The sequence below is a fragment of the Piliocolobus tephrosceles genome, chromosome 13 (assembly GCF_002776525.5).
Source record: "Piliocolobus tephrosceles isolate RC106 chromosome 13, ASM277652v3, whole genome shotgun sequence".
Taxonomy (NCBI): Eukaryota; Metazoa; Chordata; class Mammalia; order Primates; family Cercopithecidae; genus Piliocolobus; species Piliocolobus tephrosceles.
In genome coordinates, this window is record NC_045446.1 from 55,246,757 (window position 1) to 55,264,321 (window position 17,565).

General features: G+C 43.6%; 1 protein-coding gene across 12 annotated transcripts in view; it reads right to left on the reverse strand.

Annotated features, from left to right (window-relative positions):
• Window positions 1-4,976: 4,976 nt before the first annotated feature.
• Window positions 4,977-17,565, reverse strand: part of ZNF143 (zinc finger protein 143) — a 73,023-nt gene continuing 60,434 nt past the window's right edge. For 10 of the 12 annotated variants that reach the window (XM_023189856.2, XM_023189851.2, XM_023189854.2 and 7 more), the window contains 2 exons: window positions 8,253-8,399; window positions 4,977-5,964 (listed from right to left, as the gene is read on the reverse strand). In XM_023189856.2, coding sequence (XP_023045624.1) covers window positions 5,881-5,964; window positions 8,253-8,399 — 231 coding nt within the window. In that variant the 3' untranslated portion in view covers window positions 4,977-5,880. Of the gene's footprint in view, window positions 5,965-8,252; window positions 8,400-10,000; window positions 10,078-17,565 lie in introns of those variants that run through there. The other 2 variants (XM_023189855.3, XM_023189852.3) reach the window with 2 other exon arrangements.

Sequence of the window (17,565 nt, forward strand, 5' to 3'; positions counted from 1 at the left end):
GATCAAACGACAGGAAAAACGTGCTTTTAAAGGTACACATAAAGCCAGCCACAAAAAGACAAATATAATATGAGGTGCCTACAACAGTCAAATTTATAGAGACAGAAAATAGAATGGTGGCTGGGCACGGTGGCTCATGCCTGTAATCCTAGCACTTTGAGAGGCTGAGGCAGGCAGATCACTTGAGATAAGGAGTTCGAGACCAGCCTGGCCAACATGACAAAAACCCATCTCTATTAAAAATACAAAAATTGGTGGCTCAAGCCTGTAATCCCAGCACTTTGGAAGGCCGAGACGGGCAGATCACAAGGTCAGGAGATTGAGACCACCCTGGCTAACACGGTGAAACCCCGTCTCTACTAAAATATACAAAAAACTAGCCAGGCGATGTGGCGGGCGCCTATAGTCCCGGCTACTCGGGAGGTTGAGGCAGGAGAATGGCGTAAACCCAGGAGGCGGAGCTTGCAGTGAGCTGAGATCTGGCCACTGCACTCCAGCCTGGGCGACACAGCAAGACTCCATCTAAAAAAAAAAAAAAAAAAAAATACAAAAATTAGCCAGGCATGTTGGCACGTGCCTGTAGTCCCAGCTACTTGGGAAGCTGAGACAGGAGAATCGCATGAACCCAGGGAGGGGAGGTTGCAGTGAGCCAAGATCGTGACACTGTACTCTAGCCTGGGCCACAGAGCAAGACCCTGTCTGAAAAAATAAAAAGAAAAGAAAAGAAAATGGTGGTTGTCAGGAACTGGAGTGATGGGGGATGTGGAATTATTGTTTAGTGGGTACAATTTCAGTTTGGGGAGATGAAAGCAGTTCTGGAGATGGATGGTGGTGATGGTTGCACAACAGTGTGAATGTACAGTTGCCCTTCAGTATTGGAGGGGGATTGGTTCTAGGATTCATCAAGGACACCAAAATCCATGGATTCTCAAGTCCCTGGTAATAAATGGCATAGTATTTGCACATAACCTACGCACATCCTCCTGTATACTTTAATTCATCTCTAGATTACTTATGATACCAAATACAATGCCTACACATCACTCTTATGAATTCAACATAGTACTCGGTACCTTGCAAATTCAAGACTTGCTTTTTGGAACTTAGTCTTTTTTTTTTCTGAATATATTTTTTCTCTTTTTTTGTTGAGACAGGGTCTCACTATGTTGCCCAGGCTGGTCTTGAACTCCTGGCCTCAAGTGATCCTCCTGCCTAGATCTCCCAAACTGCTGGGATTACAGGTGTGAGCCACCACACCAGCCTTTTTCCTGAATATTTCGATCCATGGTTGGTTGACTCCATGGACGTGGAACCCAGGGATGTGGAACTGAAGGATACGGAGGGTTGGCTAAGTACCACAGCACACCCAAAAATAGTTAAAATGGTAAATTTTATGTGTATTTTATTACACACACAAAATGGTAGACATAAGCTTTTTCCTTCTTTTGTAGTCTTTCTCTTGACTTGTCATGGTGTTTATTTGCTACTTAATGTCATTCTAAGAAAAACTACAGGCCGGGCTCAGTGGCTCACACATGTAATCCCAGCACTTTGGGAAGCCGAGGCGGGTGGATCACCTGAGGTCAGGAGTTCGAGACCAGCCTGGCCAACATGATGAAACCCTGTCTCTACAAAAATACAAAAAATTAGCCGGGCATGATGGTGGGTACCTGTAATTCCAGTTACTTGGGAGGCTGAGGCAGGAGAATCACTTGAACACGAGAAGCAGAGGTTACAGTGAGCCGAGATCGCGCCATTGCACTCCAGCCTGAGCAACAGAGCAAGACTCTGTCTCAAAAAAAAGCAAAGAAAAACTCCAAATTAAAAATTTTGGCATGCATTTTACCCTCCACTTTTGTATCATACAGTGCCAACTTTAAATGTAAATATCAGAATATTTATCTCATATTTGGAATCACTGAAATTACACAATTTGAATTTTGTGGTTCATCCCAGAAGGTTTATCTCCTGCTGGTTCGAAGGCACAGCAAACACAAGCCAGGCTCTGGAAAGCTGGAAGGAGAAAGAGTGGATTCCTCCAGGCACAGAGCCTGTTAAGAAAGCCCTCCAGGGCAAGGGACTTCACAGATGCCTGTGGGCAGGTGCTCTCTTGGGTCTGACAGGTTCCAGGTTCCCTTTCCTCCAGGTGTCTCCCCTTCCTCCCACAGGCCTGCCACTCCAGCCTACAGCAAATGGGCTACCAGTGTCTTTAAAACTCGGAGCTGGGACACTGTCAGTAAAGGGCTGGGCAAGAGGCTTGCGCCTTTCAAGGCTCAACTAAGGCTGGTTGTCCACCAGGAGCACTGCGGTGCTGCCAGCCTGGAGTGGGGATGGCCACCACCTCGCCCCAACCCTCCCTGTATTGGGATCAGACTCCTGCCAAGGGTAGAGGGTGGCAGCAGTTGCAGGGTGAAGGCAAGGAGGGAGAGGCCAGGTGGGGCAGTGGTGGTGAGAGCCCTTCCAGGGAGGCAGCAGCGGGTGGAGCTGTGTGTAAGCTCAGGCACTAAGTCCCCAGCACATGCTTTGTTGATGCATGGGACTTCACTTATAAAACACAAAGATAGACATCAAGACCGCAGCCGGGCGCGGTGGTTCATGCCTGCAATTCCGGTACTTTGGGAGGCCAAGGCAGATGGATCACTTGAGCTCAAGAGTTTGAGAACAGCTTGGTCAGCATGGTGAAATCCTATCTCTACCAAAAATACAAACATTAGCTGGGCATGGTGGTGAGCACCTGTGGTCCCAGCTACTTGGGAGGCTGAGGTGGGAGGATCGCTGGAGCCCAGGAGGAGGTTGCAGTGAGCCCTGATCGTGCCACTGCACTCAAGCTAGGTGACACAGCAAGACCCTATCTTAAAAATAAATAAACAAAAATAATTTCAAGACTGCAACCATAGTGCATTAAACCCCAAATCCAGGGCCCTTCTGAGTGGAGTTTCTTGTTCAAACTGTACTGGTCACATGCCCATGCAGGCGTGTCCTGTCCCTCAGGCAGATGAAGAGAGATTATTTGGCTAGAGTATTCCTTGAGAGCATCCTCATCCCCAAAGGAAACCTAGGTACAGAAAGTGCTTATCATGGAGGAGGCTGAGGCAGCTTTTCTCCCCTTCCCACATGCTCCCTTTTCCTCTTCGACACTAGACTTCAGCTCTGCCCCCTTCCTTTTCACATCCCACTCCCCACTCGCTGCTGAGGTCTACCAGTAGTTAACTAGTCTATAATCTTATCTGAGCCAGGAAATACTGGATGGTAAACTCCTTGGGTTGATAAATGCAGTCCAGTCAGTTTCAGCACTGAGTCCACGGTTTCCCAAGTTGCTTACCTAGCCCCAGGGCTGTCACTCGGGAAGGCAGGCAGCAAGTAAGGGACACTGTACAGAGTTAGTTTGCCCCAGAAGAGCTGGGGGTGGGTAGGGAGGGGAAGGAGAGATCTGGCTCTCTGGGCAGCTGCCACCTGTAGAGAATTGAGAAAGCCTCGTCCCTCCCTTAACTCTAAGTTCTTACAGGGTTCAGACTGCCAGCAAGGCACATTTTCTTTGTAGTGGCCTCAAGCTGTGTCTGGGGCAAAGCAGGGTGATGTTTTTGGACGGAGAGGTTTTCCTTGAGCATTGTCTGGATCAAATTCCAGAGGGTTATGCCCCACCTGGTTGTTTGCTAGCGTTTACTCTTATTTCAAGTGTCTTTTTGGGATTTTTCAACCTTGGATGTTTCCGTGTCCTGCACTGTGAAGAGACCCCCCCCCAAAGCAGCTTTCCTAGCAATTGTCAGCACAGCAACTGCACCCTTCCCCTGGAGGAAACAGGCCACCTCGCTAGGCTTCTGAGGCCCCATTCCCAAGACGGCAGGTCAGGGAAAACTAACAGTGACCCTAGACCCTTTTCTCTGGGTGCCAGTAGGAAGTCATGTGCTTTTGAGCTGAGGGATAATCAGGCTAACCAAAACAGTCCAGGTTGAGCCCTGCCCAATTCAACTGGCAAAGGTGCTGGGAGTAAAGAGAAACACCCTGGAATTTGAGCAAAGTCAGATCTAAGGGGCCATGGGAGGCTGACAGCTTGGTTTTTGGTCCTGGGAAGCACAGCAGCCTGGCTGGGCCCAGTGGGGAGGAGCTCCTGGCCAGCAGCCAGGAGCCACGACCAGCACTGGGAGGCTGGGCGCCACCCTGCCCTCGATTTTGCAGATTCCAGTCTTCTATCCCAGCCCGACAGCCCCTTTCTGAGCCTCAGTGGGCTTCAGCGGGGAGTTCTGTGTGGGTCTGTGTCTCTGTCAAGAATGAAGACTGGATCTGTGGTTGACTGTGGCTTTTGCTAATGTTATATATCTATAAAGGGTTCCTATTTTAAGTAAGTCACCATCCTTTTTAGCAAGAGTTCATAGAACCTGATCAAAGATAACATTTATGTAAAATAAAATAGCACAATGTTTTCCCCTTTCTACTGTAAAGCTTGAAATGAAAAAGCCACATTTCAGCTCTCTGCAAACAAAGTTTGCTGAACGACAGTGCAGGAGGGCTGCTGCAGAACACACCTTCATCTTTTTTTCTTTTTTGACCTTTGTGAATGCTGAATTTTCAACATTAGAAAATGGTTTTTCCATGGCTCAATTCATTAGGCAATCAGAAATCACCAAAGTTCATTTTGATCATCTCTGCCACAAGTGAGCATTCGGGGAGGTCACTGTGGTGCAGTGCCAGAAAGTTTGGGTTCCCATCTTGGTCCTGCCTCTCCGTAGCTGTAAGGGCTGGTAAGACAGTCAGCCTCCCTGGACTCTTGGTTTCCTCATATATAAAATGGAGGTATATAAAATCCCCTATGTTTCACAAAATTGTTGTGAATATATAAAAATATACGGAAAAGCACTTATTCTGTACTTGATACACAACGTCCTTTCAATGTGTGTATTAGGTTACACTCCATTACATTTGCGATATTTTCTGCACCATTCCCCCATCCCAATTTGATAAATAAAAAAATATAAAAGTAACATTTTAAAAATTGCTGTATTCAAAATTAATAATAAACTTTGGGGTAAATAAGCTTTAAAACAAAAGTACATAAGCAAAAATAAATAATTTACACCAACCCACTAACCTAATTTTCAGAGTAAAGCCATTTCCAATTACAGTACTGTTATCTCGGGAACCAGCCTGTGGTTAAACTTTGATAATTATTTTTAAAAAACAGTAATAAAAACTGAATACTAAGCAAAATCTTTAACAAAACCACTGGATTTAACTTTTTAATTTTAAATAATCAAATTTTATAATTTTGTACATAATTCAATGTAATGCCAATATAATTAGCATTTCAGCTTGAAGAGCTGGTTTTTAACAGGGATGGGAAACTATAAATTATTCGAATAGTCTGCAAACCATGAGATACAAATAAAAATGGACAAATATATAGTAGAACAAAAACTGCAGACATTCTACTAACTGGGGAAATATCTGAAGGCTTTACATCCTTTATTATCCATAATGGCTTTTGGAATTACGATTGTGTGACATATAGAACCTTTGATATTTTAGATACAGCCTTTATTTTTTTTCCCATGGGAAGTTAAAAATCCATCATAAGACTCCATAAGACTTTACTAGTCTTGCATGTAGACTCTAGGAGTTTGTGATCTGATAAAAGAGTAACATGAAAATTTACTGTATTGCCCTAATTTCATACTTCCTTGTACACAATGAATCACTCTGAGAATCTATTCCAAGGGTTATATACACAAAAGTGTCAAGAATAAAATGTTCTCCACTCTTGCATAAAAATGTGTACAGTGTATCAGGAATGGAAAACTTCTAATTTTCCTGGGCCCGGGCTTCATGGATTTCTGCTGCCAGAAGATGAAAGACTCCTGCTTTATTGCTCCATTGTTCTGAGGATTAATCATCCAACCCTGGTGTTTCTCCTTGTTGGATTCTAGATGCTATTCTGATGGCTTCTTCCAGAGACGGCTGTTCTCCAAGCTGAAACAGGAACACACACATCAAGTGCTAACAATTCAAAAGCCACAGTCAAGAAAATACCAAAGAAATGTTATATGCCAGAAGGAAAACTTCCCTCTGTAATTCTGACACTTGGGATTGTTAAGATACTACTGCTAACTCAATCATTAAGAGAACAAAACAATTTTCTGCAGGGGAGGATAATGCAATGCAATTTCTTTTTCTTTTTTGAATTTAGAATCCTAGGTGCAGCCAGGCCTGGTGATACGATGAGGTCTCAGTGGGGCATGGTGGCCCATGCCTGTAATCCCAACACTTTGGGAGGTGGAGGCAAGCAGACTGCTTGAGCCCAGGAGTTTGAGACCAGCCTGAGCAACATGGCAAAACCCCATCTCTACTTAAAAAATACAAAAACTGGCCGGGCACGGTGGCTCACGCCTGTAATCCCAGCACTTTGGGAGGCTGAGGCAGGCGGATCACAAGGTCAGGAGATCAAAACCACCCTGGCTAACACAGTGAAACCCCCATCTCTACTAAAAAAATACAAAAAAATTAGCTGGGTGTGGTGGCGGGCACCTGTAGTCCCAGCTACTCGGGAGGCTGAGGGAGGAGAATGGTGTGAACCCGGGAGGTGGAGCTTGCAGTGAGCCGAGATCTCGCCACTGCACTCCAGCCTGGGCAACAGAGCAAGACTCCGTCTCAAAAACCAAAAATTAGCTGGGCATGGCAGCGTGCACCTGGAGTTCCAGCTGCTGGGGAGGCTTAGGCTCCCACCTCAGAGGAAGAGGCTGAGGGGCAGACTCTTCCGCCTCCTTGGTTCAGCCACCCTATCCTGTCTCAGCTTCCCCTCCCCTCCTTTCTCCCCTCCCTCCCTCCTTTCTTTCTTTTTCTTTCTCTCTCTCTCTTTTTCTTTCTTTCTGCCGTGCCTGGCCTGCAATTTATTTGGGATTCTGATAAAATCTTCGTACAGTCCGGCCATGATGGCTCATGACTACATTCCTAGCACTTCGGGAGGCTGAGGCAGGAGGATCACTTGAGCCCAGAAGTTCAAGACCAGCCTGAGCAACATAGTGAGACCCCATCTCTATTTTTAAATAAATAAAAACTTAAAAAAAAAAAATCTTCATACATGCAAGAGACAAAAGATGCTTACCTCAGCCAACAAAAGAGAGCTTCTTGAGACTTTGGCTTCTATACCCACAAACTACATGAAACCAACAGCTGACATTTCCTCTAGTGTGTTCCAACTCTTTATCAAGTAAATACATGGGGGAAAAAAAAATCTCCCTAAGGACAGGTAATCTGCACCTAGCCCCTAGGATTCTATATTACTTTACATTCTTTTTTTTTTTTTTTGAGACAGGGTCTCGCTCTGTCACCCAGGCTGGAGGACAGTGGTGCGATCTTGGCTCACTGCAGCTTCAACCTCCCTGGCTCAAGTGATCCTTCCACCTCAGCCACCAGAGTAGCTGGGACTACAGGTGCACACCACCCCATCCAGCTAACTTTTGTATTTTTGTAGAGATAGGGTTTCATCATGTTGCCCAGGCTGGTCTCTTTTATTTTTTGGGATGGGGTCTCATTTGCTACCCAGGCGGGAGTGCAGTGGCACAATCTTGGCTCACTGCAGCCTCAAATACGCTGGGTAGAAGTAATCCTCCTACCTCAGCCCCCCGCCAAATAGCTGGGCACTACAGGCACCCGCCACCACACCCAGCTAATTTTTGTGCTTTTTGTAGTGACGGGTTTTCACGATGTTGCCCAGGCTGGTCTCTTAACTCCTAAGCTCAAGCTACCTACGTGCCTCAGCTTCCCAAAGTGCTGGGTTATAGGGATGAGCCACCATGCCCGGTTGCACCTAAGATTCTAAATTCTGTGCTTCCCAGAGAATGATTCCTTCTAACTCTTCCGACATTCCCCTCTTTAAAATGGGGGCTATGCACAGATTATCAGAGGACTTATTTAGGATTTGTGTTTCCACTAGGTTTTGCTCTAAGGAGTAGCTCTTAAGTGCTTTATAGACCCCTGCCTAATTTGAAGATGCCTGGGTGGGTGCACACAGGGATGTACACCTGAAGGTTTTTCTTCTTGCTATAAATTCCCCTAGAATATGCAAAGATGGGTAGAGAACAAAGTGCTGGTCTCTTTGAGTCCACCTCAAACACTGCAATTTCCTTAAAGTAGGCTAGGTGACAGAGATTATTCTGTACCTTGCCTCCTGTAAAGGTTATACACAAAGCACAGTGTACAAAGTTGAGAGCTATGAGCAGCACTGCTGTCGACTGAGGACAGCCTGCCTTAGTACTCACCTGAACTGCAATCTGGGTGCCATTGGATGTTGCTACTAAGGTCAGAGGTCTGGTTTCTGTGGTTACTAAGTGATGGCTATGCTGCTGGTGCCCCATTTCTGATGAGGCAGTATGGAAGGCTGCCAAGTCTTGAGCTACAATTGCAACCTTAAGCAAAACAAAACAAATCACACACACGAAGAATTAAATCTGAGATTTAAATAGGTTAAAGTCCACTTAATACAATGGACTGTCTTCAAATTGAAAAGGAAAAACTCCTCTGACCATAGACTTGTCAAAGTCTATATTGGAAGGAGTTTTATTTGAGGAAGCTGAGGCTCATTATTTAAGGTTATGAAGCAAGCCAACGGCAAAACAGGGTAGAGGACACTGGAGAAATGGATCTGCTATGCCAGGCTCCATTAGCCAGGGAGATGTGGCTGTACCTAGGTTCAATTACCCCTAAGGGGCTGCTTGGGTAGTTATGCATGTGGACTAATTTGTACCTCAAATGTCCATTTTTTTTCCCTGAGATTGGATCATAGGAGAAAATAAATGATTATTTTCCTGTTTACTTGTCGTATTTAAAATTAGATTTCCATTTAACTAGGAAAACTGAAAGGTCCAGTGGTATTACTGAAAAACAGCATCTCATCTCACACTCATTTCCCATTTTAGACTCTATGGAATCTCCCCATACTCGTCTTGCAGCACCTAGCCAGGAGGATTGAACGTGCTTTTGTGGCTCTTATACCACAAATACAACTTTTTTAAAAAGGCAGATAACGGCCGGGCGCGGTGGCTCAAGCCTGTAATCCCAGCACTTTGGGAGGCTGAGACGGGAGGATCACGAGGTCAGGAGATCGAGACCATCCTGGCGAACACGGTGAAACCCCATCTCTACTAAAAAATACAAAAAAAAAAAAAAAACTAGCCGGGCGAGGTGGCGGGCGCCTGTAATCCCAGCCACTCGGGAGGCTGAGGCAGGAGAATGGCGTGAACCCGGGAGGCGGAGCTTGCAGTGAGCTGAGATCTGGCCACTGCACTCCAGCCTGGGCGACAGAGCGAGACTCCTTCTCAAAAAGAAAAAAAAAAAAAGGCAGATAACATGGAAAATGGCAATTAACTATTTCTGTTAGATGATATTCTAAAATTTTACTCAGCCACATTCAGAGAAAGAATAGATTAAAAATGGAAACTGCCCCTTTACTTGGCTATTCATCCACTAAAAATGCTACATTTTAAGCTAATAGATATTTAGCTTGGATCAATCCCAGTAATGTTTCCTAATTCTAAAAGAACAACAGATTTCATTCCAGCAATGTCTAAGTAGCTTATATTGGGCTAACCTTCCTGCAGATAACAATTATAAACCCTTGACAAAAATATGAAAAAGCAACTATTTGAAGGCTTTGAGAAGCAATGAAGAGCAGGAAGAAACTAGAGGGGATTCTCGAAAGAAGGGAGTCACACTGTGTTACATCTGTGTTTACACAGATTTCACACTGAGGGCACTACCCAGTTTGAGCAGCATGGGGCAACTTAATGTTAAAGATAATGGAGTCCAGGGCTGCCAGAATAGCAGTACAGAGAATAGCCCAGAAAGCAAAGAATCTGAGTGGAGAGCCCCCAAATCTTTGTATAAACTGTCCTCAAACTTTAAGATCCCTGAACACAAATATTTCTAGTTTCCAATAACGCTCCAACAAGATTGGCAAAGCAGCATCTAGAAGGCTGAGAAGTCAAGGAGAGCTTTCAGTGCAACTCACCAAAAAGAGACGGAATTTGAAGTTTCAATCTTACCAAGTTATGAGGTAAGATTACATCCCAGGATTAAATATTCACCCTAAGACATAATGGCAACACTGAAACAGATCTGCCTTAACAAAGTACAAAACCCAGCCTCAACACATAATTTAACTAGTTAATAGAAAAAAAAATTAATATTCTCCACAGAAAGATAACAAAATTCATAATCTCTATAATGTGTCATCCACAAGGTCCAGAATGCAATTTTAAAATTACAATTGCTTAGCCAGGCATGGTGGCTCACGTTGTAATCCTAGCACTTTGGGAGGCTGAGACAGGTGGATCACCTGAGGTCAGGAGTTTGAGATCAGCCTGGTCAACATGGTGAAACCCCATTTCCACTAAAAAAAACAAACACACACAAAAAAATACAAAAATTAGCTGGGTGTGGTGGCGGGTGCCTGTAGTCCCAGCTACTTAGGAGGCGGAGGGAGGAGAATAAGGTCAAAGACAAATTAACATACATTCTCTATCTGAAGAACCTTGAGAAAGATTGATAAAAACCCCAAATAGGCTAGGTGTGGTGGCTCACACCTGTAATCCCAACACTTTGAGAGGCCGAGGCGGGTGGATCATGAGCTCAGGAGTTTGAGACCAGCCTGACCAACATGGTGAAACCCCATCTCTACTAAAATTACAAAAACTAGCCAGGCGCGGTGGCCAGTGCTTGTAATCCCAGCTACTCGGCAGGCTGAGGCAGGAAAATCACTTGAACACCGGAGGCAGAGGTTGCAGCGAGACGAGATCATGCCATTTGCACTCTGGCCTGGGCAACAAGAGCGAAAACTCTGTCTCAAAAAAGCAAAAAAACCAAATAGATCCCCAGCAACTTGTAAGACAACGCCAAGTTAATATACATATAATTAGAGTTCCAGAAGGGCAGCAAATAATTTAATTTTTTTTTTTTTTTTTGCCAGAAGCAGTGGCTTCCACCTGCAGTCCTAGTTACTTGGGAGGCTGAGGCTGAGGGATCCCTGAAGCCCAGGAGTTTGAGGCCAGCCTGGGTCCCAGCTACTCGGGACTGCTTGCTGAACCTCCCAAAGTGCTGAGATTACAGGCATGAGCCACTGCGCCCAGTCCTTATTTCCTTCCTTCTATTTACTTTTTAATTTTTCTTAAGGTAGAAACTAAGATCATTGCATTTAAAACTTTTTTTCCCAATACAAACATTTAAAACAAAATTTCCCCTAAGAATTGCTTTAGCTTCCACTGCCTGTTCTTTCTTTTGTTTTTTTGGGACAGGGCCTCCCTCTGTCGCCTAGCCTGGAGTGTAGTGGCACTATCTCAGTTCACTGAAACCTCTGCCTCCTGGGCTCAAGTGATCCTCCCACCTCAGCCTCCTGAGTAGCTGGGACTACTGGCGTGCACCACCACACCTGATTAATTTTGTATTTTTAGTAGAGACGGGGTTTCCCCATGTTGCCCTGGGTTGGTCTTGAACTCCTGACCTCAGATGATCCACCCACCTCAGCCTCCTAAAGTGCTGGAATTACAGGCATGAGCCACCGCGCCTGGTCCCCAGATACTATGTATATTAAAGGGATAATAAGGAAATAGTATGAACAACTTTATATCAATAAATATGAAAACTTAGATGAAACAAACTTATAAAAACAAAACTTAGCAAAATGGAAACAAAAAAAACGTAGATAACTTGAATAGTATAGATCTACTTAAAAACTTGAATCCATGAAAAAAAAAAGCCTCCCAAAAAAGAAAACTCTAGGCCTAGATGATGGTGGTGTCCTGATTAATTCTATCAAGCTTTTATGGAGAAATAATACCAATCTTACACATCTATCAGAAAATACTACAGAAGAGAACACTTCCCAACTTGTTTTATGAGGCAAGCCTAACCCCGATATTGAAACAGGAGATGAAACTTTTTCTTATAATTTCATAATAAATTATAGATCAAGGCTGGGTGCGGTGGTTCACGCCTGTAATCCCAGTACTTTGGAAGGCCTAGGTGGGCAGATCATGAGGTCAGGAGATCGAGACCATCCTGGCTAACACGGTGAAACCCCGTCTCTACTAAAAACACAAAAAATTAGCTGGGAGTGGTCACAGGCACCTGTAGTCCCAGCTACTCAGGAGGCTGAGGCAGGAGAATGACGTGAACCTGGGAGGTAGAGCTTGCAGTGAGCCAAGATCGTGCCACTGCACTCCAGCCTGGGCAACAGAGTGAAACTCCGTCTCAAAAAAAAAAAAAAAAATTATAGATCAATATGGTTCATACACACTGACACCAAAATCTTTAACAAGATACTAGCAAACTGTCACAGAGGATCTTAATGGCGGTAAAAACACCCTGATGGAGTATGATCCTCTACTGATAGATGTATGTCATTATACGTTTGTCCAAACCCATAGAATATTCAACACTAACAGTGAATCCGGATGTAAACGATGGACTCTGAGTGACTATGATGTGTACAGTGTAGGTTTCAACAACGGTAACAAATGTGCTCCTCTGGTGGGGGTGTTGATTATACAGGAAGCTATGCATGTGTGGGGCCAGGGAGTATAAGGAAAGTCTCTGTACTCACCTCTCAATTTTGTGGTGAACCTATAACTGCTCTAAAAAAAATCACCTTTAAAAAATACATTAGTGAACTCAATCCAGCAAAATATGAAAAAGTAAACACATCATAATCAAGTGATATATTAGCTTTTTAATATGTAAATTAAAACCACAATGATAGACCCTTTCACATCCAGTAGAATGGCTAAAACTTTAAAACAACTCCAAATGTTGGTGATAATATGAAACAAACAGAACTCTTTTTTATTTTTCATCTTTTTGAGACGGAGTCTCGCTGTCACTCAGGTTGGAGTACAATGGTGCAATCTCGGCTCAATGCAACCTCAGCCTACCGGGTTCAAGCAATTCTTCTGCCTCAGCCTCCTGAGTAGCTGGGACTAAAGGTGCGCGCCACACCATACCCAGCTAATTTTTTTTGTATTTTTAGTAGAGACGGGGTTTCACCATGCTGGCCAGGCTGGTCTTGAACTCCTGACCTCACAATCCACCTGCCTCAGCCTCCCAAATTCCTGGGATTACAGGCGTGAGCCACTGTGCCTGGCCTCTTTTTAATTTTTTTAGAAGACAAGGTTTTGCTCTGTCACCCAGACTGTAGTACAATGAACATGGCTCACCAAAGCCTCAACCTCCTGGGCTCAAGTGATCCTCCCACCTCAGCTTCAAGAGTAGCTGGGACTACAGGCACACACTGCCATGCTTGGCTAATTAAAAAAAAAAAAATTGGCCAGGCGCAGTGGCTCACACCTGTAATCCCAGCACTTTGGGAGGCCGAGGGGGGTGGATCACCTGAGGTCAGGAGTTGGAGACCATCCTGGCTAACACAGTGAAACCCCATCTCTACCAAAAATACAAAAACTAGCCAGGCATGGTGGCGGGCGCCTGTAGTCCCAGCTGCTCGGGAGGCTGAGGCAGGAGAATGGCATGAACCTGGAGGCGAAGCTTGCAGTGAGCCGGGACTGCGCCACTGCACTCCAGCCTGGGCGACAGAGCGAGACTCTGTCTCAAAAAAAAAAACAAATACACACAAATGTGGTGGAGACAGGGTCTTGCCACATTGCTCAGGTTGGTTTTAAAATCCTGGGCTCAAGCAATCCTCCCACTTTGGCCTCCCAAAGTGCTGGGATTACAGGTGTGAGCCACGGCACCCAGCCTATTTTAAAAAAATTTTTTAACCACAAGCAGCAGCATTGAACAAATGAAACTCTTAAACATTACTAGTGGGAGTGTATGACGGCCCAACCACTTTGAAGAACTGTTTGATACTATCATAGAAAGGTAAATATGCCTCTATTCTATGACCCAGCAATTCCACGAATATGTATTTATCCAAGACAAATGACAGTATACGTCTACAAACATATTTTTACTAGAATTTTTATTGCCATCTTATTCATAATAGTCAAAAACTGGAAGCATTTCAAATGTTCACCAAGGGGAGAATATATCAACAAATTGTGGTATATTGTTACAATAGAATACTGCTCAGCAATAAAAAAGAATGAACTGTTATTATATGCCAACAGTGTGAGTAAATATTCAAAATGTTAAGTAGAAAAACCCAGACACAAAAAAGTTCATACTGTGGTTCCATTTATGTAATGTTCAAGAATAGGCAAAACTAAGCTGAGCGCTGTGGCTCACGCTGTAATCCTAGCACTCTGGGAGGCTGAGGCGGGCAGATCACTTGAGGTCAGGAGTTGGGAGACCAGCATGGCCAACATGGTAAAACCCCATCTCTACTAAAAATACAAAAAAATTAGCCAGGCGCGGGAGGTTGCAGTGAGCTGAGAACGTGTCACTGCACTCCAGCCAGGGTGACAGGGTGAGGCTCTGTCAAAAAAATAATAATAAGCAAAACTAATTCTATCACAACAGTTTCTGCCTACGGAGGGTAAGTACTGGCTACAAAGGAATCACAAGGGAACTTTCTGGCATGATAGAAATGTTCTACATTTTGTTTAGGATGTTAGTTATATGGGTGCATATTTAATACAACTCATTGAATTGTAAATTTAAGATCTGTCCATTTCATTGTTACGTAAATTTTACCTCAAGAAAAAAACAGATTGCAGGCAAATATGAAAAACAGGTTTAACTTCACTAGTGGTCAAATGAAAATAAACAGAATTTAACTTTTGCTTGTTAATTCTGTAAATGTGAAAAAAAAATCCTCAATGCTAGCAAAAGTACAGTGAAAAAGAAACCTTTTAGATCCATAACATGATTATTAAACCTTTCTGAAAAATAATTTGCAATAAGTAACAAGCAGTTTAAAACAGCTTAAATTGTTAATACAAAAATTTGTTTCCTATGAAAATAACCAGAAGCCTTTTTTTTTTTTCTCTCTCTTTAAGATGGAGTCTCGGCCAGGCGCGGTGGCTCAAGCCTGTAATCCCAGCACTTTGGGAGGCCGAGACGGGCGGATCACAAGGTCAGGAGATCGAGACCATCCTGGCTAATACGGTGAAACCCCGTCTCTACTAAAGAATGCAAAGAATCACATGATTATCTCAATAGATGCAGAAAAGGCTTTTGACAAAATTCAACAGCCCTTCATGCTAAAAACGCTCAACAAATTCGGTATTGATGGAACGTACCTCAAAATAATAAGAGCTATTTATGACAAACCCACAGCTAATATCATACTGAATGGGCAAAAACTGGAAAAATTCCCTTTGAAAACTGGCACAAGACAGGGATGCCCTCTCTCACCACTCCTATTCAACATAGTGTTGGAAGTTCTGGCTAGGGCAATCAGGCAAGAGAAAGAAATAAAGGGTATTCAGTTAGGAAAAGAAGAAGTCAAATTGTCCCTGTTTGCAGATGACATGATTGTATATTTAGAAAACCCCATCGTCTCAGCCCAAAATCTTCTTAAGCTGATAAGCAACTTCAGCAAAGTCTCAGGATACAAAATTAATGTGCAAAAATCACAAGCATTCTTATACACCAGTAACAGACAAGCAGAGAGCCAAATCAGGAATGAACTTCCATTCACAATTGCTTCAAAGAGAATCAAATACCTAGGAATCCAACTTACAAGGGATGTAAAGGACCTCTTCAAGGAGAACTACAAACCACTGCTCAGTGAAATCAAAGAGGACACAAACAAATGGAAGAACATACCATGCTCATGGATAGGAAGAATCAATATTGTGAAAATGGCCATACTGCCCAAGGTTATTTATAGATTCAATGCCATCCCCATCAAGCTACCAATGAGTTTCTTCACCGAATTGGAAAAAACTGCTTTAAAGTTCATATGGAACCAAAAAAAAGCCCGCATTGCCAAGACAATCCTAAGTCAAAAGGACAAAGCCGGAGGCGTCACGCTACCTGACTTCAAACTATACTACAAGGCTACAGTAACCAAAACAGCATGGTACTGGTACCAAAACAGAGATATAGACCAATGGAACAGAACGGAGCCTTCAGAAATAATGCCACACATCTACAACCATCTGATCTTTGACAAACCTGACAAAAACAAGAAATGGGGAAAGGATTCCCTATTTAATAAATGGTGCTGGGAAAATTGGCTAGCCATAAGTAGAAAGCTGAAACTGGATCCTTTCCTTACTCCTTATACGAAGATTAATTCAAGATGGATTAGAGACTTAAATGTTAGACCTAATACCATAAAAACCCTAGAAGAAAATCTAGGTAGTACCATTCAGGACATAGGCATGGGCAAGGACTTCATGTCTAAAACACCAAAAGCAACGGCAGCAAAAGCCAAAATTGACAAATGGGATCTAATTAAACTAAAGAGCTTCTGCACAGCAAAAGAAACTACCATCAGAGTGACCAGGCAACCTACAGAATGGGAGAAAATTTTTGCAATCTACTCATCTGACAAAGGGCTAATTTCCAGAATCTACAAAGAACTCAAACAAATATACAAGAAAAAAACAAACAACCCCATCAAAAAGTGGGGAAAGGATATGAACAGACATTTCTCAAAAGAAGACATTCATACAGCCAACAGACACATGAAAAAATGCTCATCATCACTCGCCATCAGAGAAATGCAAATCAAAACCACAATGAGATACCATCTCACACCAGTTAGAATGGCAATCATTAAAAAATCAGGAAACAACAGGTGTTGGAGAGGATGTGGAGAAATAGGAACACTTTTACACTGTTGGTGGGATTGTAAACTAGTTCAACCATTATGGAAAACAGTATGGCAATTCCTCAAGGATCTAGAACTAGATGTACCATATGACCCAGCCATCCCACTACTGGGTATATACCCAAAGGATTATAAATTATGCTACTACAAAGACACATGCACACGTATGTTTATTGCGGCACTATTCACAATAGCAAAGACTTGGAATCAACCCAAATGTCCATCAGTGACAGACTGGATTAAGAAAATGTGGCACATATACACCATGGAATACTATGCAGCCATAAAAAAGGATGAGTTTGCGTCCTTTGTAGGGACATGGATGCAGCTGGAAACCATCATTCTTAGCAAACTATCACAAGAAGAGAAAACCAAACACCGCATGTTCTCACTCATAGGTGGGAACTGAACAATGAGCTCACTTGGACTCGGGAAGGGGAACATCACACAATGGGGCCTATCATGGGGAGGGGGGAGGGGGGAGGGATTGCATTGGGGAGTTATACCTGATATAAATGATGAATTGATGGGTGCTGACGAGTTGATGGGTGCAGCACACCAACATGGCACATGTATACATATGTAACAAACCTGCACGTTATGCACATGTACCCTAGAACTTAAAGTATAATTAAAAAAAAAAAAAAAAGAATACAAAAAACTAGCCGGGCGACGAGGCGGACGCCTGTAGTCCCAGCTACTTGGGAGGCGGAGGCAGGAGAATGGCGTAAACCTGGGAGGCGGAGCTTGCAGTGAGCTGAGATCGGACCACCCCACTCCAGCCTGGGCGACAGAGCCAGACTCCGTCTCAAAAAAAAAAAAAAAAAAAAAAAAAGATGGAG